Genomic DNA, 23,160 nt, shown 5'->3' on the forward strand with positions numbered 1-23,160 from the left:
AGTATGTTTTCATATCTCTAACGCTATACCCACGTTGTTTGGAACCTTTCACAACTGTTGCAGTTTTGCAAGAAAGAATTAATCACATAATTCAGCAACTATGTTTCTAAAACATGTTGCCAACGCATACGGTATTTCATACAGTATTTCTACTTTTTAGACCAACTATTTCTAAGGATAAGTTACAGAATACAAACACACTGTGTTCTACTTCTTCAAACCAACTGCCCTTTTTAATATCTAATGCAGAAATTACACTCCATTCCCACAATTCCCCCCTCCCCCTGTACCATCAGTACAGTATCCCTCTGTAGTAGCAGGACTCCTGCTACTACAGTCAAAGAAGTTAGCTGTTACCCACCAGAACAGTGACTCGAACTCTGCAGCAATTTGATTTCTCACCTTAAGTTCATCAGGGACACCTCTAGGCACTCCAGTTGAATGTATATATATATTCATATAGTGTTATCTAATGAGACCCTGAAGCCCTTTTATTCCTACGGGGTGTATCCATGAAAAGGCTGGGTTATTACGATAAGGATGACTGACATTCCTCCCCCACGCCGAGTCTCACTTCTTTTATGCATGCGTGGTATTTTAGGGGTTGTTTGGTGGTCTTTCTGATGAAGGTCGTCTTTTTCACTTTGAGCAGCTCTTTGAGCAGCTTAGCTTTTTCCATGTCTGAGGAAGCCAGTTCTCCTTGACCTGTCTCTTCCTGCGTTATGTACCCCTTCTTCTTAGTTTTCACATCCCATAGAGCCGAGTTCAGCTCTACCTGTGCCTTGGCTTTCCTAATCTCATTTCTACACATGCGGACAACGTCCCTATATTCTTTCCAGGCTACACAACCCTGCTTCCACTTTCTGTACGTTTCCCTCTTTTCCCTCAGCTTAAGCTGCAGGTACTTGCTCAGCCATGTCGGTCAGCCACCTCCTCTGCTCCGTTTCTTCTGTTCGGGGATTGAGAGCTCTTGTGCTCTCAGAAAGGTGTCCTGACAGAGCGGCCAGCTCTGTTCTGTGCCCATGCCCTCAAGGATGCTTTCCCAGGAGATCCCGCCCAGCAGTTCCTTGATCAGCCAGAAGTTTGCCCTCCTGAAGCTCAGGGCCCTGATTCTACTTTTTGCCAGGCCTGCATTCCTCCAGATCACAAACTCCACCACAGCATGGTCATTACAGTTCAGGCTGCCTGCAGTCTTAACCTCTCTAATGCTCTCCTCTACTCTGGCGAGCACCAGGTCCAGTAAGGCTTCACCTCGGCTCGGTCTGTCTAGTACCTGGACAAGGAAGTCGTCCTCGACAGACTCCAGGAATCTCCTGCATTGTCTGCCACCCTCCATGCCGCTATGCCAGAAGATATCCAGGTAGTTGAAATCCCCAATCAGGACAGGAGCCCACGAGCATGACACCTCCTGCAGCTGAAGCAAGAAGGCCTCGTCAACAGGCTCCCCCTGATCAGGTGGCCTGTAGCAGACCCCAACCACTAGATGCAGATGCCCCTTACTGGATTGATCCCTGATTTTCACCCATAAGCTCTCAACCTGGTCATGGCTGTTACTCGGACACAGCTCTTCACAATCTATCCACTTCCTAACATAGAGGGCAATTCCACTGATCAAAGACAGACCCCAGGTATAAGCGTGGCTACTCTTCATCACTCTTGCTTCTCTGTAGTGCGAGCTCAAATGCTATCTCACTGGCAAAATCCCAGAGATGTATTTAAATGAATTCCAGAGGATGCTTTTCTATTCTGAAAGGCAAACCCACTCATAGCTTGGCTTTTCCTGAGTGACAAAACCTGTGTTTAGAAAGACATATTTTTTCTAGAAAGCACATGAAAATTAGATGTTTTTACATTTTCCAGATCTCAAGAATGGACATAACGAACATAAGGAAGCAAACATTTTATTAAGATAGAGTAGGTAAAGGAGAGTTGTTGTCCAGTGTGAGAGTTTGCAGATGCGTCGTAGCTCTCGGTGGTTGTTTGGTGGTCTTTTTGATGAAGGCTGATGTCTTCCTCGCTGTGTGCTCTTTGACGTCGGTCCGGTCGGAGGACACTTGGCTGGCTTTGGCTGGTTGTCTTACTGGCTACGACTTCTTCCTCCAATCTGTTGCTTCCTTGTTAATGTGTGGTGTTCTGCCCTAGCCAGCTGTCTTGCACTCCGTTGCAGACATCGGGTAGTTGTTACTTGGTAGATGTTACTTGGAGAAACAGGAGGCCCGCTATGTGCACTAACTGTCCAAGTCTGTAGTAAAGCATCTGTTATCGGCAGCCAAAAGCTGGATTGGCAAGGTCAGATCTGTAGCTGCCGATCCAGCACCCCATGAAGGCACACAGCTTTTAACTTCACTTGTTTTCCTTAATTCAAGGGTTGTCCAATGTTGTCCAGTCTGCTGCCAGGTAGGAGTGCATCTTCCTGTTCGTGTTAGCCTTCATGAGTGCTGCCAGGCGGGAGAACCTCCGTCCAGCAGATGTGCTCTCCTGGCTGTAGAGGTCCTCGAGCAAGGAGAGGCACCTGCTCTGCTGAAGCAGCCTGGCTTGCTTCTTCCTCCTGCCACACAAGAGAAACCGTTGGGCCCAGAGGCATGGCTGTGGAGCACTGAGTCAGACAGGGCAAGGGAAAGCAGGGTGGCAGGGCTGGACGGCTACACTGCTGGAGGAAGGGAGCTGATGCCAGGAGGGCAGCTGGGATGAAGGGGGCAAAGGAAGAAGTGCTGCTGGCACTGTGGCTCTAGAGGTGCATCCCTCAGCACAAGCTGCTTTTTACCCAAAGGTGTGCATTCTTCTCCCATGCTGCGCACAGGAGACAGCGTGAGGCTGCACCATCCGTGGCTCTACCCACACATCACGCCTGAACGCCTCAGTCCTGTTAAGGCTTGGCAATGGGCTGAAAGCTGGGCAGGCCTGGGCCTGGATGCGTGGGATCAGGTACAAAATGGCTCTTCCTCTCCCGTGTTGTCCCTTCTGCTGCTTACCAAGCCTCCTGTGGAAGGGAGGACGCTCTGCCTGTGGCCTGAGGAGCCCGCTGCAACCTTTCCCACAGAGACTTGACAAAGGCCCCGGCACGGGTCTGTGGGAACTGCTTTTCCAGCAGGCTTAGCGCCTGCCTGCTCATTTTCCTGGCCAGCTTCACACATCCCATGTTGCTGCAGACCTGCACAGGAAGAGGGAGGCATGCAGATGTAGAGGACTTGCCCAAGTCCTGCAGACTCTGCAGAAATGGACAGGGGACAGGCTGTGGCAGGAATATTCCCTGCCAGCAGGGAAAGCATCTGGCTGCATGCCTCCGGACACCCTTCCGCTTTTTCCTGCTTCTTTACCTCTCCTTTGAGGCTGAAGAAGGTGGCCTCCTCAAAGCGGTCGATGGCATACCCTTTTTTCTCTAGGGAGCTCCTCAGGACCTCTGCTTCGTTCAGCTTCATGATGGCCTTCAAACAAGCAACACAAACAGCAGGTGAGCATTGGTGCAGAGCCCCTGGCCAGCCCCATCCTTCCCTGTTGCCTCCTGCAGCATCTGCTGTAGCAGGGCCCGTGTTCCTCTCGGTCATGCCTGCCCTAACACAATCCTGTGGGCTCAGAGCAAGGGAGAGGGAGCCCTCAGCCCTCCTCCATGCTAATGCAGCTCGTGCTGGCAAGCAGGGTAACTCACCATGGAGCTGTTGGAGACGTGCAGGTAGGCAGCTGCAGATTCCAGCAGGTAGTAGAAGGCTTGGGAATCACTGCTCACTGCCGCGTAGTGGCGAGCCAGGGGCACAAGCACCGCTTCGGCGATGGCTTCACACTGGCAGGACCACTGGCCACTGTCCTTGGCCTGCAGTGTTGTCTGCTTGCCCTCTGCCAGAATCCCCTCTGCAGGGACGGTCCTAGCCCTCCGCAGGTGTTCTCCAGCAACTACCAAGGCCTCCCAGCTGCTCCAGTTGTCCTTCTCAGCAGAGCCCTGGCAGCTCCCCTGCTCCTGGGGGCTGGAGATGCCGAAGCGGTGGAAGGCCACAAAGTCCCCTCCGTGGCACCTCTGGCATTTGTGTGCGTGCCTCTCCAGGAAGGCGGCACACTCACGGTGAATGTTTATCTTCTGCCTCGTGGGCCACAGCTCATACGTTGCCTCCCACAGCAGTGGGTTGCAGAAGGCCAGGATGTCAGACTGCTGCTGCATGGTCTCCCTGCTCACAGAGGACCTCTCCACCCCTGCAAGGCAAGGAGTGCTGGCCTCAGACAAAGCTGGGGCCAGACCTCAAGGCTGCCCCAGCTGGGACAAAGGCAACACTTTGGCATGTGCTGCTGCTGCCTGAGCCCGGCCTGTGCTCTGCCCGCAAGCACAGTGGCAGAGGCTCTTGCAACAGCCAGTGAGAACTTCCCTCTGCATGAAGCTAGGTGAGCAAGGCCCTGTGGAGTCACAGTGCTCCTGGGCCCATGCTGCAGCCATCACTTACCGCTTCCTGACTGCCCAGAGGTGGGCAGCCTCTTGGTAGCACCTCGCTTGTCTTCTGGCTTCTCGATGTTCTCCAGTCGCTTCAGGATGTTGTCCTCCACCAGCATGTCCAGCAGTGAATTAATCTCATGCATTTTACTACTGGGAACAATGTGAGCCAGCTGCTGGGTGGTAAACACCGGCCCTATGATGGCTGCAAACTTCAGAATCATCTGCTTCTTCAGACTGATCCGATCCAGCTCAGCCAGCATAATGTCTGTCAAGAAGAAGCAACACGTCTCTGTCTTGCCTGTCCCTGAGCTGAGGTTGGAGAAGCCGGACAGTTTCTCCAGAGGAAATGGGAAAGGCTTTGGCCTCCTTTCTGCAGGATGGAACCTGCTGGGCAACTAGAGCCCAGGGTCAGTATCGTCAAGATGGCTCTGCTCCTCTCACAGTCACAGGCCATGGGAGTCAGGGAAAGCAGAGACACTCAGACAATCAGTTTCCAATCAATGATGCAGAGGGCACAACCCAGCAGGTATGTGTGTCCCACCGTGCGACCTACTCGATCTGCACTGGGTTTATGCCCAGCAGTGCACACAGGAGCACAGAACATTCCCGCCAGCCCAGAGCTGGTCTCAGAGTTCCCCCACCCATGATGTGCAGCTCACTGTTCGGCTCAAAGCTGGTCTACTGCCCACAGGGGAAAACCACAGCCCGTAAGAGCGCAGGACTCTTCTTGCTTGGGCTGGAGTCACCTTCCTGGCAGAGCCCCGAGGCTGAGAGGGCAGCCCTGCAGCACGCAGGTGCCCAGCCTCTCCCTTACCTGCACCCCAGGAAAGGAAGCTGGGGCACAGCCACAAACCGGACAGGAGCCGCTCCGCTCCTCACCTTTCAAGGCCACTGGCAGCATGGGGTTCTCCAGGCTCACGTCTGGTCTGAGGGTACAGATCCTTTCGCTGTCATTCCCGGTACCCGAGCTCGAGGCAGCTGTGACAGCGGGTGATGCCTTGGCTGCAGAAGATGGGAAGAGCAGGGGAAACATGAATAAGGTGCTACAAGTCGTACCTGTCATGGTCAGGCGCATTGCCTGGCCTGCACTGAACAGGGCCAGCAAGCAGGGCATGCCAGTTGATTCCCACTGCAAGCTTGCATTTGCACTGCCCCCCCAGCTCTCTTCTGTCTTCACACCAGCTTCAGACCAAATGCCCTTCAGTCAAAACTTCTGGGCTTCTCAGATGGAGAATGAATGTTGCGCGACAGAATGCGGTGGTGATGCTGCCTTCAACAGCACTACCTCCAGAGTCAGGGAAGTTGCCACTGATGCTCCAGAAGGCAAAGCCCGTGCAGGCTGCCCCTAAGCAATGGTGCTCTGCTTGGCATTGCTCTTGCAGTGGCATTCCCACCGTGCTCTTCAGTTCCCAAGGCCCTTGTGAGGACTTGAGGTTTTGAAGCAGTTTCCCACTCCCCCAGATTGGCTTTGCTCTCACAGGAGCTGAGCTGATGGTTGTCACGGGAGCAGCAAGGTGTGCAGCAGCCCACACCTCTGCCATGGCAAATTCTGCCCTGCTGCAGGGTCAGCCTCTGCCCAGAGTTACTGGGGAGACACAGGGCACGGCTGTGCAGGAGAGGATGCGCCACAGCGAACAGCGGATTGGCAACAAAGGGTGCTTACCAATCAAGTTCTGCCAGTTGTCCTGCCCTTCATCTGGCCTCCTGGTGTGCAACAAGAGCATGTTGTTGCATTGCAGGTAGCGCAGCAGTTCCTCACAGTAAGATGGGATGCCAGAGCTTCTCTGGATCAGGAACCTGGGCAGGAGCACAAGCAACACCAAGGAAGTAAGGTGCAGCACAGTTTGGATGGGTGGTGAGTCACTCAGACCTCGCAGGCTGACCAGCCTCTTCAACATGGAGAAACCTGGCTTCTGGAAGGGGCTTGTGTGTCTGGCCCCTCCCAGACGTACAGCGTTCCTGGGAGTCCATCAGGAAAGGCTGATGGACAATGCCCAAAGCACAGAACAGCAAACCACGGCAACAGCGAAGGGCTGACACCATCCAGACTCTGCTGCTCGTGGCAGTTGCCCATTCTTAGCTCACACCTGCTATGGCCAGGCTTAAGGAAAGACCCATCAACTCCTTTTCAACAGGGTGATTCCCAGCTGTGGTCAGCATAAGTGCAACCCCTACGGAAGAGCTCCCCAGACTTGGGCTTACCTTGCTAGCTCCCTGGAGATGCTGCTCACTCCAAGGTCCTGGCAGGCTTTCTGCACCACAGCTGAAGCTTTCAGCCCTTCCAGACGAACGCAAGTGGTTCTCTCGGATGTTGTTCTGTCAGCGGCAGCTTTGAAAATGCTCTCTGTTCTGTCCTTGACTGGAGCTAAGCTCATGACCATGAAGACCATGACACTTTGGAGCATTGGCCACATGATAGACCAGGACACAGGGTCGAGGAAGTGGGCGTTGTCGATGAAAAATATGCCAAATTTCCCTCCAAGCACCTAAAAAACAGGTGGTTCTGAGTGGAATCCAGTGGATTCTTGAGCGTCTTCCAGGGAGGACACATAGCCTTTCTCGCTCTCACGACAAGGGGATATTCAGAAGCCTCTCCTCAGCCACCTCCCTCTCCAGGAGTTTACCAACTTTGTTGTGCGAGACTGTAAAGTCGTCTCTAACATCAGTTTCGCGGCAGAAGGAGAGAAATTTGCCGGGCAGAGTTTCTGGAGGGCTGTGACCCAGGCGAATCGTCCCCTCAGGCAGCCTCCAGCCTGCAGTGGAGCCTGCACCCGGCACGATTGTTTGCCTCCTGTGAGGCCGGAGGAAGGAGACCTGCTCACCTTCTGTAGCATTTGCGTACAAGTCAGGTGGAACGCACTGGCCCGTTCAGTGGAACACATCTTGGAAACTTTGTCCGTGATGGGAAACTGTCCAGGAAAGACAGAGGAACATTGCTGCAGGTCTGGGCACACCTATCTCCCAGAGCAAGACTGCAGAGCAAAATGCCTCTGCTTTTGCATGTGGCCAGCACCAGCCCCCCTTCAATGGCATTTGCAGGGTGCTGAACAAAACACGGGGGGGGAGGGGGGGGGAAGTGCATGGCACAGGAGCACCCCATGCACAGGGGCACAGGAATCAGACAGCACTGAGCTGAGCCACTCCCAGCAGAGCATCCAAGCAAGACGGCCTCTCACTCTCACCTTAACTGAGAAAACACTGTTTAGCAGGCAATAGCTGCTCTCTTCTATTGTGTCTTGGAATATGGTCTGCAGAGCGCGCTGCCTCTCACTGGAAGTTTTAGCGTCCTGGAGACCCAGCGCCCTGGCCACGAGCAGACAGATGCCAGAGAAGGGCTGCTTCACGTTGTCCTCTGTCAGTTCCACAGTGATGACCCTGCGGTGCAAAAGCAGAAGACACTGAGATCCAGAATTGCCTCCTGGTAGCGCAAGCTTGCCCAGACAGCAGTGCTCAGTGGTTGAGCCGCCTTGTTCTTTCTGCAGAGGAAAGTGGGACTCTTCAGCCACACATCTCCAAGTGCTTCCTGGAGAGGACCAAGCTTTCCCCTCATCGTACAAGAAAGTCCCAGCCCAGGTCACACACTGCATGCCCTGCAGAGGCCCTCATTGGGTGAAGAAGGAAGGCCTCAGCAGGCGGCAGGTCTACGTCTGCCGCCCGGCCTGCAGCAGGGCTCTTCTGCCCCAGTGCTCCTTCTGGAAAACAGAGGGCAAGCAGTGCTTCTGAGACGGGCCACCTTGCTTCCTCTCAGCTCCACAGCTGAAGCTCTTTCCGTCTCTTTGTGCTTGGCCCAGGGACAAAGGAGAAAAGCACTGGCTCTCAAAGCCAGCTTGGACTCTCCGAGAAAGCGGGTGCTGCTTGGGAAGGTTTGCAGTAGGCTTTTTTGGGAGGCTGCAGCGCAAGGGCTGGCACCCGAACTGCAGTGTTCCACAAACACCAGCGGATGGGCAGGGGAGGGGTGCCAAAGCGACAGCTCCAAAGTGCTTACCTGTGCTTAGCAGCCCGGTCTAAAACGGCCAGCTTGGCAAGTAAGTGGCTCTTTCCAGAGCCTGGAATGCCCACGAATGCCACGGTGTGTGGTTCTTCCAAAACATCATAGGCCTCCAAGCAGCAGTCAAAGATTTCGATCTCCTCCTCCCGACCTGTGCAGACCCACAAGAGAATCAGCTGCTGCAGCGTGCTGAAAAGCGGGGAGCCCCTCCAGTTCTCTCCCCTACCCCGCAGCAGACAGGGAGGGAGCGAGGAAGCGGCTGCGTGGGGCTCAGCTGCGTGTCAGGGCAGCACACAGCACAGCCCCTGGCACTGGGCAAAGGGAAGCAATTGGGCTTCAGATGAGTTCTTCACCTACCCAGCAAGGGACCGTAGCGTGACCTCTCCTTGGCAAGGCCCATGTCATATTGGCTAGAAGGGGGAGAAAACAAAAGTCACTTACTTAGTCAGAAACCGCTGCACGCAGAGCCTGCTGTGGAGGGGTGGAGACCCCCCTCTCGAGCAGCATGTTACCCAGAGCATGTTCCCCTGGCCAACGCTCCAGGTGACACACTAGGACAAGTCTCAAGCATAAAGAAACCCAGCAGCCACGGCAGGACAGCCGAAGCTAACAAAAGTCCCTTGCCGGAGGCAACAACCAAAGAAATCCAAGATGAGGAAAGAAGCCAGGCTACGATGCTGGCTGGCTGGCTGACTGCTTTGCTAGCCTGGACAAGCAAAACAAGCCTCTTGGAAAGGAGGACCTGTGTCTCTTAGTGGCTTGGGATGCCCAAGCTGCTGGCACCTTTGGCTCAAGTCTTGTAGTGGTTTCCAAGAGACAGTAGCATTCGTGTTCAAAAGGCCCTCCAATGAGGAGGTCAAAGCTGGGCCCAGAGGAACAGCAGAGGACTGAGCAGGAAGGCAGGAGGAGGCAGAGCATGCCAGCAGCCCACCTTTCCCAGTGGAACACGACTGACCCAAAGCTTCCTGCTGGGAAGCAGATGGGGAAAAAACCCCACCCCATGCAGCAGAATGACCGCTGGCTTAGTCTTACACGTGGTGGAACAAAGCACAACAGTGCAAGCCCAGAGGAAAGCTGCTCGGACAAAGCCCACAAGGCTAGCCTGTGCCTCCAAAAACAGGCTAGCCTTCCCCATCCCAGTGCCATCACTTCCACTCTCTTAGCAGCAAGAGGCACAAGGGCAGAGAGGCAGAAAGCAGACCCACACTAGAGTCTCCGATCTTCTCAGCCACAGGCAAGGGAGGTCTGTGGGAGACCAGCCTGGTCTCGCTGCAGAACTCCTCTCTGTTGGCCAAGGTTGTACCCTTGAAGCCCCTCTCCCCTCACTTGCACAGCTCAGAGAACACTTACTGCTCAGTGATCCCCAGGTATTGATAGATGGTGACGGGATCGGTAACACCTTTCATGTCTCTCTTTGGCAACTCTTTGAAGCAGTAGCTGGGCAGGCGAGAGGCTGCATACGTCTCTGCGTCACAGGACACCATCCCTGGGTAGGCCATCATCATGCGGGCGGCTAAATTCACCTTAAAGCCAAGGACTGCCACAGAGAAAGCATACGTCAGCGCAGTTGGGAAACCTTCAAGGCCAAGGGCAACCTCCCCTCCCAGGCACAAGCCAACCCAACTGCCGGGAAAGCGAACCCAAAGGGAACCGCACGTCTCTGAGCCCATCCTCCTGCCTCAAGGCCCCAACGGGCTGCAGTGTGTCCTTGCCTCAGCCCATCCGCCTTGTCCAGACCAACGTGCTGAAGCAGACCCATGCCAGCCTCACGTTCCTAAGACAAAGGAGCCTTACCTGTGTGTTCAAACCTCTCGGGATGGCCAGTGAGGCCGCAGAACGCCGTCCCGCTGCTGACCCCGACAGAAGCTCGCCTGGCACACAGAAAGAGTGACGTGCATTCAGCAGCAGCCCTGCTGCAGTCCCACTCGCCCTGTTCCATCCCTTCCCACCTCTCCCCTCCCCGGCACCGGGATCACACAATCCAGCATGGGTCGTGAGGACTTAGAGAGCTTGGGGTGCAAAACGCCCCGGTGGCAAGGGATGTAGGTAGGGCACATGCAAAACCATTTGGACCCTTCCCCCGAGGCCTGATGGCTGCAACCTGCGTCAGGTCACAGACTCTTCTCCTTAGCAAGGAGGCAAGCAAGTGCTGCCTGCACACCACCCACAGTGGCAGTGACTGGAGGTCACTGGAGGGACTGGGCTCAGGCCTTGTTCCTGGCCCCATTGCCCAGAAGAGCCTGCCTCTGGCACTGAGGAGCTCTGTGCCCTGGTGAGGGCTCGCTCCAGCACAGTGACTGGCAGGCAGCACCTGGGGGCTGTGCCTGGCTGCCGTGGTCTAACCTGCCACCTCTGAGATGCTGCCTCCTTCCAGCCAGGGGCAAAGCAGGACAAGCCAGGGGGCATGTCTCTTGCTCATCAGTCCCCTCGTGCCATCCCAGGCAGCACACACACCCCATCACATGCACTCACTGGAGTTTTCTCAGCTCCGTGGAGGCCTTGTGGAGGATCTGCATAGCACATTCCAAGGCGTGGGTGCTCTCACAGGCCAACTTTTCTCCAGGAAATCCAAACACGCAGAGGAAGGTGCAGCCCTGCAAAGAAGAGGTGCAGTACGCCTTGCTTTACAATACTGGTGGCCAGCAGCTGATGCATTCTGCCACAGGCACCAGGGAGACCAGTGGAGCTTCAGGTCAGCCCACAGCCACAGATCCCAGCAGCAGGCAGAGCTGCTTCTCATTCCCCTGCTGCCAAACAGACAGAGGCATCCCGGGGATAGGATGGCTATCATGCACTCACTTTGTCAAACAGAAGAGTTTTGTTGATTTCACCCTTGTGAGGGTTGATGATTTCTGAAATCATACTGCTGCTATCACTGAGGCTGCTGCTGAGCTCCACTGTGCTGATCTTGTCAGCAAACTGCAGCTGGACAAAAAGGCTGGTGACCGGCCGTAGCTCAGAGCACAGCTCCAGTGGCACGTCCTGATAAAGCTGCAAGAGAAGAGCACAACAGCTTTGCCAGCCTGCTCTCCCGGGGGCTTCTCTGGGCCCACAACAGACACCAAGGGACAGCAGGCGTGCTGGCAACGCCAGGTACTACTGGAGGATGGCAAAGTCCTCCCAGGTACCGAGTCCTGGCACAAAGCTACTCTGGCAACACTCTGTCCTGTGACACGTGCGGGCACAAGGGGAGGCTCTTTGCCATCCTTAGGCACCTGAGCGGGATCTTGTCCCCCTTGCTCCCTCCCCCATGCCTGTGCAACCTCCAAAACAACAGCCATGCAGAAGACAGGCAAGGCCGCCTCCCACCACCCCTGTCTCTCAGAGGAGCAGCACAAACGGACAGCTTCCGGGCACGTCTGGCCCCAGCAGCCCTGGCATCTCTTTTCCTCAGGCTCCCGCCTCAGACTGCACTTTCTTTTGGCTGCCTGTTCTCCCGAGAGCTCCACACCATCTCCTGCCCTCCCTACACGCAGCCGCCAGCAGTAGTGGCCGTACCTTCTGGAGAACAGCTGTTGATATGTGCTTCTCCAGCCTCGCTTCCACTTCAGGATTACCAGAGCTCATAAGAACCGGTCTTCGGAGGCCTAGGGAAAGGAAACGCAGGCCGTCACTGGCACGGTAGGATGCAGGGGCTTGGGAAGCTGCACACAGCAAAGGAAAGGTTCTCCTGCACTTGCTCCCGCTCCTGTCTGAAGCAGGCAGGAGCCACCTTTCCAGCCAGTCACAGGACAAGCAACTCACCCATCCCTTCCAAATGCCAGTCCCCTCTGTATAAGTTCAGCTGGTCTACAGCATATTGGTAGTCTTCGTGAGCTAAGTGACTCATTCCCACAACCTGAAGACACACAGGAGGAAAGGAATGCCACTGGCCTCCCTGGAAGCCCCAGGGCACTCGGCCTGCCCCTCCACTCTCTCTTCCCAGAGAAGGGCAAGCCCACCTCCCTGGACTTTCAGCTGAGGTGCAAGGCCAACAGCTTCAGCTCTCTGCCTACGCTTATGGTTAGGGCAGTAGTCACGTTCAGCCTCTCAGCCGCCTCCCCACCCAGGTGCGGGTCTTCCAAAGGGCTCGAGGCCACACCATTCACCCACCTTCATGGCCCGACTGCCAGCAATAGACTTGACCCTGATTCTTTGCTGCTCACACAGCTCCCAGCAGGTCTGTGACAGCACAATTTCATAGGCAGCCGAAAGGTTTTGGGCCTCGATAACTTCATCCAGGGCCTGGCTGCAGATGAAGAAGTAGTGACGATCCCCGCCTCTGACGGATATGAAGGAGAGAATCCCGGCGGAGATCCCTGGGGGGAGAGAGAGACCAGCAGCGTTAACACAGGGAACCTTTGGAACTCGGTGGCCTCCAGCTGCACAGAAGCTCAGCGGACGCCCAGCCTGGAGACAGGCACCAGGGAGGGGAAGGGCCTCGTGCATCCTTCTCAGGGCCATACCGACACAGGTCCCAGAAACGGGCGTCTAAAGAGGGGCAAACAAAGTCAACACTGACAGTGCGTTGGCACTGCCGGGCGTCTGAGCCAGCAGCCTACAGGCAAGCCCAGCAGAGCAGCAGCTTTGAGCAGCGTCTGCTCTGTTTACGTGAAGGCAGGTTGCCTTATCCAAGGGGCAGGCGAGACAGGGGCACGTCTAGGGACCGGGTGTGGGATCTACCTCCCAGTGGGGTCAGACGCTGGGGCCCCCACAGACGGAGCGGGCTGTGCTCTGGGACCCTCACTGGGAGCGACGGGCCTGTGCTACAGCTGACGCGAGGCAGGCAGGGAAGGAGCCCTGACATCCCCTGCCCTCGCTACCTCCTGCTTGCCCTGCAAATGCTGGCAGGGGAGGCTATCCCTCGGCTCTGGAGAGTACCGGGGCTGACCCATCTGTGCCCGTACCTATCTTCAGGTGGAGCTTGAGACCCATGTGTGTGTCATGAGTGCCGTACTTCTCCTGGATTTTCCTGGAGCACTGCAGTGCCAAGTTGATGGCCGTAGGCAGGTGAGGCTGTGCTGCTCTCCACAGCACCAGCACAGCATCCCCTGGGGAAAGGCAAGGGAAGGTGAAGGCTCTCCCGAGGGCTGACTCTCCCCGAGTTGCGCCCAGCCGCAGGGACAGCAGCAAACAGCTGGCCAGTGTGCCGAGGAAGATGGGACCGTGGGAGGGCATCATCCTGAAGGACCTCTGGGGCAGCCTGGCCTCAGGGACCCCTCCCATCTGCCGGGCCAGCTACAGCGACCTCCAGGGCAGCAGAGCAAGAGGGTGGGTGGTGGGGGGCAGCAGTGAGGCCGCCACCCCCCACCGCCCCGCCAGTGCCCCTCAGCACTCAAAGACAGGGCTCCCTCCCCCCACCGCTTCTCCCATGTCTCAGCGCTCCTGTAGAAGCCCTGCTCAAAGCTGGAGACAAAGCAGTTCCCCTTTGCTCTCCACAAATAGCAGGGTGGAATCCAGGAGGCTCCCACGGGAGATGCTGCGCATCAGCAGGACGCTGACTCTGCCTCCTCCTAAGGACACACCTGCAAACTTCAGGATGTCTCCTCCAAAAGCCAGCACCTCTGCAGACAGATAGAGGGAAAAGCAGAGTTAATGGGACGCCTTCTTCCAGGAGCCTTGGGGATGCCCGACAGCCCAGCAGCACGGCTCTTACCCTCCAGAATGTCACCCATGTAGGCGTTGAGGACATGCGCCAGCTCCTCAGCTCCTCTCTCTGGTCCACTCTGCTGGATACACTTCTCTGCCAAGGCAGTGAAACCTGCCGGAAGGACACCCACAGATCAGGACGCGTCTGCATGCACCTGCAGCTCCCCCCTTCCCCAGCCCCGGCTCAGCGCTCGTCACAGCCATGGCTGACGGCCCGGGAGAAGCCGCCCGCTCTTTGGGCAGCACGGCAGGAGGCCTGCGCAGTGACGACAAGATGGCCAGCCTGTCTTGGGGCAGGGCTCCCGAGGGCCTGGAGCGTCCCAAGGGCTCGTGTCTGCGGGGGCTCCGCCGTGCCCAGCCCACCTGAGACATCCGCCAGGAGCAGCACTCCCTCAAGCATCTTGGGGTAACCAATGTCCTCCATGAACTCCTTACGGAGAAGGAGATTGGGAAGGAACACCGCCTTCTTCCCCAGATCTGAGTAGTAGCACTTCCTCTCCCAAGCAGAAGCCATTGTCAGCGCCCTGTGGTACCCGGGGTACCTCAGAACAAGACGACCCTGTCCCGCTGCAAGGGAGGAGGACGCGACGCCCACCGCTCAGGCGGCAAAGTGAGCCCAGGGCCGCGGACGGTCGGCTGGCCCTCTGCTGCGGTGACACCACAATCGCCGGGCAGTGATGTCATCGCCAACCTCACAAAGAGCTGCCCTCCGGCAGCGCAGTGGGCTGCCAGCACTGTGCTCCGTAGCCCGCGGAGCAGCCTCCGCCGTGACCCAGGCTTCCCCCTTGACGCCGAGCCACGGCCTCCCAGGCCTCCCTCACTCGAATCGCTTGAGGATTCAAGAATTTCTCTGGTTGTGTAGTGATGCAGACACTGCACAATTACAGGCAGGAAAAGGAAAACTCTGGAGCTCGAGGCGATAGCTGATTGCCATTATCCTTGCACGCTTTCCTATGTAGTTCTTTTAACCTTATGCATCGGATGAAGTAGGCATTCTGCAGCTGTACTCCTCATCCGAGGCTGAACAACATCATTTTTGTAGTCGCTGCTCAACTCGAAAGATAAGGAGAGCTCCCCTTACAGAATGACTGCTGCTGGACCTCCAGCATCAACCCTGTGCCTAAGGAAACTTCCAGAATAAAGGTTTTAAAAAAGGTTTTGATTTCATACTTCATGTGCTCGCGTTTTCAGAAATCTATTGCTTACAGGTTGATTTTAACCTAGTGGGGAGAAAGTCACTTAATTTTCTAAATAATCATTTTCTAAAACATTTTCCACGTTTGCTTTTCTTAGACGTTGCCTACACCTGTTTGTGCTTCCAACCACAACTCAGGCAGCCTTAGTTGTTTACTACGAGGTAACTTCCATTCCCAAGACGCAGTATGCATTTTCTCCTCAGTTCTGCCTGCTGTTTTTCCCTTGCTTTCTCACTACCTCTGGTGCCTTCACAAAGGACCTGTGGTTTCATTCTGTTGGGCATGAAGAAAGGTGTTAAAAAAAAAAACCCTTCTTACTGCTTAACTCTTCAGGGCGGTCAGAGTACTGGAGAGGATTCTCCTAGACATCAGTTTGAATAAACAGATGTACAAAAGTGCCCTCCTGTGTTTCCTTTCCGTCTGCTACGAGAGTCTTTAAAAACGCTTAAGAAATTTCTCATGGCACACAGAGTGTTAACACTGTATTCTTAAGTCTAAGCACGCACACAAATATCAACAGTTGGAATCAGAAAGAACACAGAGATGTTCTGAAAATATGTTCAGGAAGCAGGCTTGTATGCCGCTATCACATTTTGCACTGCAAAACAAGGTGTTCAAGTAGTTGTAGGGTTTGTTGGTCACTTGTCCTTCATTGTACCACTCAGCACTCCTACTTTTGTATCTCACTTGGACTATAAGGCAAGAGAACATCAGCAGAAGAGAGCAACAAATCTAAACAGGTGGAGAACTCCCACTTTTCACATTTTCTGAAGCATTTGGTCCATTTTCTGAAGCAGTAACTGTGAAAACAGCTATAAAGCAAGGTTTTATGTTCAAAGAAAAACCTGAAGAAGTAGTTAGCATGAGCATTTTGCATGCAGGTATCGTCCTTGTTTTGTCAGCTGAATGGCATTACTCTCGTGTGAAAGAATTGCCCTGCTGAAGAAAGGAAGACTTGAGGGTTCAGGTCCTGAAACGCTGCTGCGCTTTGCTATGATTTCTCAGAGGAGGGAGGGTCTACTGCTTTCTATTTTTTTGGATCTGCCAGCATGCAGTACTCTACTTGTGTGCAGAATGGGGCAGCCTGTGTAGCACTATGTACCACTGCTTCTTGTCTTTCTTGTACCATTTTTCACAGAAATGTTTTAGGCAGTCTAATTTAGCCTCTTACTTACTGTTCCCCACACGCACGGAGACAACAAGGATGCATTTCCTTGGCCTTTCTCAGGGGGTACTTTTACTTTATCTCATGACTCTGCGCTCTGCAGCTACCTATATGGGCAGTCTCCAAAAAATAAGAACCCCTCCTATCCCTTCTGCCATGATGGTAAGTTTTCTGATAGCTTGGATTCTTATGACAATTCTCTTCCTATTTGTTTTGTTTTGTTTATGTTTTCTCCTCCTCTAGTATCACGTTTATAAGCAAAGTTCTGCTCCACTTTTTTATAAAGGTCACAGGGTTATCTCTGGACACAAGTCCGTGACAGAGGGACACAGGCCCTGGGAAAAAGGCAAAAAAAGAAAAAAAAAAAAAAAAAAGGAAAAGGAAAAGGTACGGTTTGCCACGGGACCCGGCCGGCTCCGGGCCATGTGCGCTCCGGTAGAGGGGGAAGGGCATAGAGCTGGCAGATAGTTTTAACAAAGAGAAAACACGATGGCAACGATCTGAGGAGGAAGTAATTTACTAAATTAACCAAATCAAACAAAATGAGAGAGGAGAGACAAGAGTAGCCAAAGTACGAGTCAAACCACGATAGTGTGAGAAGCACGTGCTTTTCTCCGCGGTGAGCCGACATGGCCGATCCAGAGGCAGAGGGAGAGGGAGATGCTGAGTCCTGTCCGGAGCTCCACCCCACTTTCTCCTCCTGCCAGGTCCTCTGGGGATGCCGCCCCCTCCCCTCCCCTCCCCTCCCGTCCTATTAGGATACTCAAAGTGCCCATAAAAGGCAGTAAAGGGGACCAGAATATTAACTCTTTAACTCCCATTGGTCCACATGATGTTCTGATGTGGAATACTGACAACAAAAAATCACAAAACCTCAACAATAAGCTCTTATTTGCCACCCAGATTACCTCTCCACAGAGGTGTGTTGTCTTCCAGGGGCTTGTGTTATAGACATTAGAGAGGCTTGACCACAGCTCATTAAACTGGAAAACTACTATCCTTTCGTCGTCATTCAGGATGGGTCCTAGGATGCTGTGATGGGGGAATTGAGGAATGCTAAAAGGGACTTTGCATCCCTTGGAAAGATGTTGAAGTGATCAGGGATGCAGGCAGTATTCTCCTCTGTCCTCCCAGCGTGTAGCTGGGACCCAGAAAGAAGGAGGAAAACATGACAGGTAAATGACCAGCTGAGGGATAATGTCTGTATCAAGGCTTTGGGAATTTTGATCTTAGGCAGGCCTTTGAGATACTGGGTGTGTGGGCTTATGAGGATTATGCAGGCTTATGCAGTCCTGCCCCTCTGACTGAGCAAGTGGGGCACATGCGAACAAGCATGCTGTCTGGATTGATTACCAGGGCTTTAGACTAGTTTTGATGGGCGGAGGGGAGTAGGATGTGACAGAGAAGGGCTAGGGGATGTTGTCACTGTTAGAGATAGCAGGGAAAAATCTCTGTGTTCTCCCATAGGATCGTGGGAGGGCTCCTCAGGGAAGGTTTGCCAATATCCCATCCAAAATCTTGCATCTTGCACCTTCTGCTTCCCTAAAGTGCCTGTATACCAATACGTGCAGCATAGGAAATAAACTGGAAGAGCTGGAGTTCTGTGTACAGTCACAGGGCCATGATTTCATTGCAGTCATGGAGACATGGTGGGACAGCTTGCATGACTAGAATGCTGTCATGGAAGGCCATGTTTGGAGACACAGGCTGGGGAAGCAAGGTGGAGGAGTTGCTCTTTATGTGAGAGAGCAACTAGAGTGTATCTAGCTCCACCTGGGGAAGGGTGAAGAACATGTGGAGAGCTTGTGGGTGAGAATTAAGTGGCAGGCTGGTATGGGTGATACTGTTGTGGGGGGGTGTACTACAGCTCACCAGATCAGGAAAATGAAGTTGATGAGGCCTCTACGAGCAGCTGGAAGTAACCTCTGAACCCTGGGCACTGATTCTCATGGGAAACTTTAATCATCCAGGCATCTGTTGGGGAAGCAACATGGCCAGGTACATGCAGTCTAGGTTGTTTCTACAGTGTGTTGAAGATAATTTTCTGACACAGGTGGTAGAGAAGCCAACAAGGCAGGGGATACTTCTGGACCTTGTTCTTAACAACAGGAATGGACTTGTTAGGGATGTGAAGGCTAGGGGTAGCTCGGGATGCAGTGATCTTGTGATGCTTGAGTTCAAGATCTTGAGTGGAAGAAGTAAGGCAAAAAGCAGGATTGTTACCCTGGACTTTTCGATAGACAGCTTAGATCTTTTTTGGGATCTACTTGGAGGTATCTCATGGGCTACAGTGCTAGAAGGTAAGGGAGCCTGTGAGAGCTGGGCAACATTTAAACAGCACTTCTTCCAACCTCAGGATGAATGCAGTAGAAAATCTGGGAAAGGAGGTAGGAGATCTGTGTGGATAAGCAAGGAGCTCATGAATAAGATCTAAGGGAAGAAGAAGGTCTATGAAATGTGGAAAAGGGCCTGTGCTCCTGGCAGGAGTTTAGGAAATGGAGAGTTTCCCTCTGGGTGAGGAGGGGATTGTCCAGAAATGTCTGGGTGGGATCAGAGTGCACAAATCCACGGGCCCTGATTGGATGCATCCATATGTGCTGAGGGAGCTGGCAGACGTTATTGCTGAACCACTGTCTATCATCTTTGAGAGCTCTTGGAGAACAGGAGAGGTGCCTGAAGACTGGAGGATAGTCACGTCACTGCAGTCTTCAAAATGGGCAAGGAGGAGGATCTGGGAGACTACAGGCCAGTGAGTCTCACCTCTCTTCCTGTAAAGGTGATGGAACAGCTTCTTCTGGATACTGTCTCTACGCAACTGGACAAGAAGAAGATTATCAGGTGTAGTCAGCACGGATCACCATGATCGATCAACCTTGTACCCTTCTATGATGGCATCACTGTCTGGGTGGGAAGATGGGAGGAGAGCAGTGGATTTCATCTACCTTGACTTCAGCAGGGCTTTCAATACAGTCTCCCATGAGACATCCTGATAATGAAACTGAGAAAGTGTGGGATAGATGAGTGGATGGTGAGGTGGATTGAAAGCTGGCTGACTGGCTGAGCTCAGAGGGTGGTGATCAGCAGCACAGAGTCTGGTTAGAGACCTGTGACCAGAGTGTTCCCCAAGTATTGATGCTGGGTCTGGTTTTGTTCAGTATCTTCATCAACAACCTTGATGAGGGGATAGTGTCCACCCTCAATAAGTATGCTGATGATACAAAGCTGGGAGGAGTCGCTGACACACCTGAAGTCTGTGCTGCTATTCAGCAGGTCCTGGGCAGGCTGGAGAGATCCAGCTTTGCTCCTGGGAAAGAATAACCACATGTATCAGTACAGACTGGAGGATGACTTGCTGGAAAGGAGCTCTGTGGAGAGGGATCTGAGTGTCCTGGTGGACAACAGGCTGGCAGTGAGCCTGTAGTGTGCAGTGGTGGCCAAGAAGGCCAATGGGATACTGGGGTACATTAAAATGAGTGTGGCCAGCAGGTCAAAGGAGGTGATCCTTCCCCTCTACTCTGGTCCGATCAGGCCTCCCTGGAATTCTGTGTCCTGTTCTGGACTCCCTGGACAGGGGTCTCCTGGAGAGTATCCAGCGGAGGGCCACAAAGATGATAGAGGGTCTGGAGCACCTCTTTATTGAGGAAAGGCTAAGTGACTGAAGTCTGTTCAGCCTTGAGAAAAGAAGACTGAGAGGGGATCTTATTAATACTTATAAATATCTTAAGTGTGGGAGTCAAAGGAATGAGGCCAGACTCTTTTCAGTGATGTGTGGTGATAGGACAAGGGGGAATGCTTACAAACTGAAGTATAGAAAGTTCTGCACAAATATGCGTAAAAACTTCTTCACAGTAAGGGTTGTAGAGCACTGGGACAGGCTGCCCAGAGAGGTTGTGGAGTCTCCTATGGAGATGTTCAAGATCCACCTGGATGCCTACCTGTGCAACCTCACCTAGGAGCCTGCTTTGGCAGGAGGTTTGGACTAGATGTTCTCCAGATGTCCCTTCCAGCCCCTAAATTCTGTAATACTTCATAGTGAAGGTGATGGAGCACTGGAACAGATTGCCCAGGGAGGCTGTGGGTTCTCCTTCTCTGGATATATTCAAGACCCACCCAGTTGCCTACCTGTGCAGCCTGCTGTAGGGAGCCTGTTTTACAGGAGGCTTGGACTAAATGATCTCTAGAGGTCCTTTCCAAGTGCTACAGTTCTGTGATTCTGTGATTCTGTGATTCTGTGATTCTGTGACTCTGACACTGACATGTGTCTTGGAATGCACCAAATGTTGTGTTTACAGGAGATTGTAGACATGTCTCAGAGATATCTACTATGAGTAAGACTCTTCAAGTCAGCTTGTACCACCATTGGAGTTGAAAGCATGGAAGAGATTGGAGCAAATTTGGCCTCCAACCTGCATATTTCCTTATCCAATTGGCTGATCCAGCTGGATTTAATGCCATTAATCCTTATTATACACCCTTCGTAGCCATCGTCTGCTCGAAATTTTAACACAGGTCAGGGTTTTTTTTTTTTTTTTTTTCGTAGAATCACAAGGTTGGAAACGACCTATAAGATCATCTAGTCCAACCATCTTCACACTGCCACTGCTACCACAAGCTACTAAACCATATCTCGCAGCTCCTCGCCTCTTGAACACTGCCAGAGATGGCGACTCCACCACCTCCCTTGGCAGGCTATTCCAGTGCCTGACCACTCTCTGAGAGAAGAAGTTCTATCTTAAGTCCAACCTAAACCTCTTCTGGTACAACTTGCAGCCATTTCCTCGGGTCCTGTTCGTTGCCTGGGAGAAGATGCCAAACCCCTCTACACCACAACCTCCCTTCAGGAAGTTGTAGAGTGCAATGAGGTCTCCCCTGAGCCTCCTCTTCTCCAAACTAAACAATCCCAGCTCCCTCAGCCACTCCTCAAAAGACTTGTGCTCCAGACCCCTCACCAGTTTAGTTGCCCTTCTCTGGACACGCTCCAGGGCCTCAATGTCTTTCCTGTAGTGAGGGGCCCAAAACTGAACACAATATTCAAGGTGCGGCCTCACCAGTGCTGAGTACAGGGAGATGATCACCTCCCTGCTCCTGCTGGCCACACTATTTCTAATGCAGGCCAGGATGGCGCAGGCCCTTTTGGCCACCTGGGCACACTGTCGGTGCATGTTCAGCCGAGCATCAACCAACACCCCCAGGACCCTTTCCTCTTCCCAATCATCCAGCCACTCATCCCCAAGCCTGCATGGGGTTGTTGCGGCCAAAATGCAGGACCCGGCACTTGGCCTTGTTGAACCTCATTCCATTCAGTTCAGCCCAGCGACCCAGCTTATCTAAGTCCCTTTGAAGGGCCTCCCTACCCTCAGGCAGATCCACACCACCTCCCAGCTTGGTGTCATCTGCAAACTTACTGAGGGTACACTCAATCCCCTCGTCTAGGTCATCAATAAAGATATTAAACAAGATAGGCCCCAGTACCGACCCCTGGGGGACACCACTTGAAACAGGTCGCCAGCTGGACTTCACTCCATTAACCACCACCCGTTGAGCACGGCTCTCCAGCCAGTTTCTTACCCAAAGGAGGGTGTACCTGTCCAGGCCACGGGCAGCCAGTTTCCCCAGAAGAAGCCTGTGAGAGACTGTGTCAAAGGCTTTGCTGAAGTCTAGGTAGCCTTTCCCTCATCTACCAGTCTGGTCACCCAGTCGTAGAAGGAGATGAGGTTGGTCAAGCACGACCTGCCTTTCATGAACCCGTGCTGGCTGGGCCTGATCCCCTGGACACCACGCACATGCCGTGCAATCTCTCCCAAGATGATCTGCTCCATTACTTTCCCCGGTACCGAGGTCAGGCTGACAGGCCTATAGATCCCCGGATCCTCCTTACGGCCCTTCTTGAAGATGGGAGTCACATCAGCAAGCCTCCGATCCTCTGGGACCTCTCCAGTTAACCAGGAGCGCTGACAGATGGTCGAGAGCGGCTCAGCAATCACCCCCGCCAGCTCCCTCAGCACCCGACGGTGTAGGCCATCCGGTCCCATGGACTTGTGACAGTCCAGATGGAGGAGGAGGTCTCTGACTGTCTCCACCTGAATCGCTGGGGGTGCTTTCTGAGTAGCATCCCAGACTTCCAGATCAGGGCGTAAAATGCCCAGAGGATAACTGGTCTGGCTATTAAAGGCAGATGTAAAGAAGGCATTGAGGACCTCAGCCTTCTCCTTGTCCTCAGTGGCCACATTCCCTGCTGCATCACGTAAAGGATGAGAATTATCCTTGGTTCTTCTTTTGCCATTGATATATTTATAAAAGGATTTTTTGTTGTCTTTTACTGCAGTGGCCAATCTGAGTTCAAGTTGGGCTTTTGCCTTCCTAACTTCCTCCCTGCATACCTTAGCTACTTCCTTGTAATCTTCCCAACTAGCCTGTCCCTTCTTCCAGAGGACACAGACTCTCTTTTTCTCCCTGAGTCTCAACAGTAGTTCCCGGCTCATCCACACCGGTCGTCTACCGCTGCGGCTCGCCTTATGGCACTCAGGGACAACCTGTTCTTGCGCCTTTAAGATCTCCGTCTTGAGGAGCGTCCAGGCTTCCTGGACCTCTTTGCCCTTAAGAAGTGACTCCCGTGCTACAAGCGCCCTGAACAGATCAAAGTCTGCCCTCTGGAAGTTCAAGAAAGTAGTTTTGCTGGTCACTCTCTTGACGCCTCCAAGAATAGAGAATTCTACAGTTCTATGGTCGCGCTGCCCAAGACGGTCCCCAGCCTTCACTTCTCCCA

General features: G+C 53.5%; 1 protein-coding gene and 1 long non-coding RNA gene across 4 annotated transcripts in view; one reads left to right on the forward strand and one right to left on the reverse strand.

Moving 5' to 3' along the window:
* Window positions 1-23,160, forward strand: part of LOC149912930 (uncharacterized) — a 104,693-nt gene that overhangs the window by 62,196 nt on the left and 19,337 nt on the right. Inside the window, exon 4 of the long non-coding RNA XR_016462284.1 lies at window positions 15,327-17,569. This is a non-coding gene — a long non-coding RNA (uncharacterized LOC149912930). The remainder of the gene's footprint in view (window positions 1-15,326; window positions 17,570-23,160) is intronic.
* LOC149912933 (adenylate cyclase type 10-like) lies at window positions 1,886-15,328 on the reverse strand. 3 transcript variants are annotated; one of them, XM_090132516.1, is made up of 23 exons: window positions 14,397-15,328; window positions 14,041-14,145; window positions 13,910-13,948; window positions 13,292-13,435; window positions 12,498-12,703; window positions 12,150-12,243; window positions 11,904-11,992; window positions 11,205-11,396; window positions 10,878-10,999; window positions 10,200-10,276; window positions 9,756-9,942; window positions 8,763-8,815; window positions 8,403-8,556; window positions 7,600-7,792; window positions 7,240-7,326; window positions 6,620-6,903; window positions 6,081-6,214; window positions 5,297-5,419; window positions 4,428-4,682; window positions 3,647-4,182; window positions 3,318-3,425; window positions 2,973-3,151; window positions 1,886-2,548 (listed from the first exon to the last, which is right to left on the reverse strand). In XM_090132516.1, the coding sequence occupies exons 1-23, from the start codon at window positions 14,545-14,547 to the stop codon at window positions 2,362-2,364; spliced, it is 3,699 nt and encodes a 1,232-aa protein (XP_089988642.1). In that variant the 5' UTR covers window positions 14,548-15,328; the 3' UTR covers window positions 1,886-2,361. The 3 variants fall into 3 exon arrangements, with proteins under 3 accessions (XP_089988642.1, XP_089988641.1, XP_089988643.1); XM_090132515.1 differs by having other exon boundaries at window positions 2,973-3,425; XM_090132517.1 differs by lacking the exons at window positions 12,150-12,243; window positions 13,292-13,435; window positions 13,910-13,948; window positions 14,041-14,145; window positions 14,397-15,328 and having other exon boundaries at window positions 2,973-3,425; window positions 12,498-12,585.

This window comes from Phasianus colchicus, chromosome Z (genome assembly GCF_987193195.1).
Source record: "Phasianus colchicus chromosome Z, bPhaCol1.hap1.1, whole genome shotgun sequence".
In the NCBI taxonomy this organism is placed as follows: Eukaryota; Metazoa; Chordata; class Aves; order Galliformes; family Phasianidae; genus Phasianus; species Phasianus colchicus.

Excerpts from the sequence above, each read along its gene's own strand:
- LOC149912933 (XM_090132515.1), bottom strand. The coding sequence starts at position 14,547 with ATGGCTTCTGCTTGGGAGAGGAAGTGCTACTACTCAGATCTGGGGAAG. Across the intron at positions 4,683-5,296 it reads GCTGCCAGTGGCCTTGAAAG|ACATTATGCTGGCTGAGCTG; the intron begins GTGAGGAGCGGA and ends TCTTCTTGACAG. Across the intron at positions 2,549-2,972 it reads TCCCTTCCACAGGAGGCTTG|GAGGAAGAAGCAAGCCAGGC; the intron begins GTAAGCAGCAGA and ends CTTGTGTGGCAG.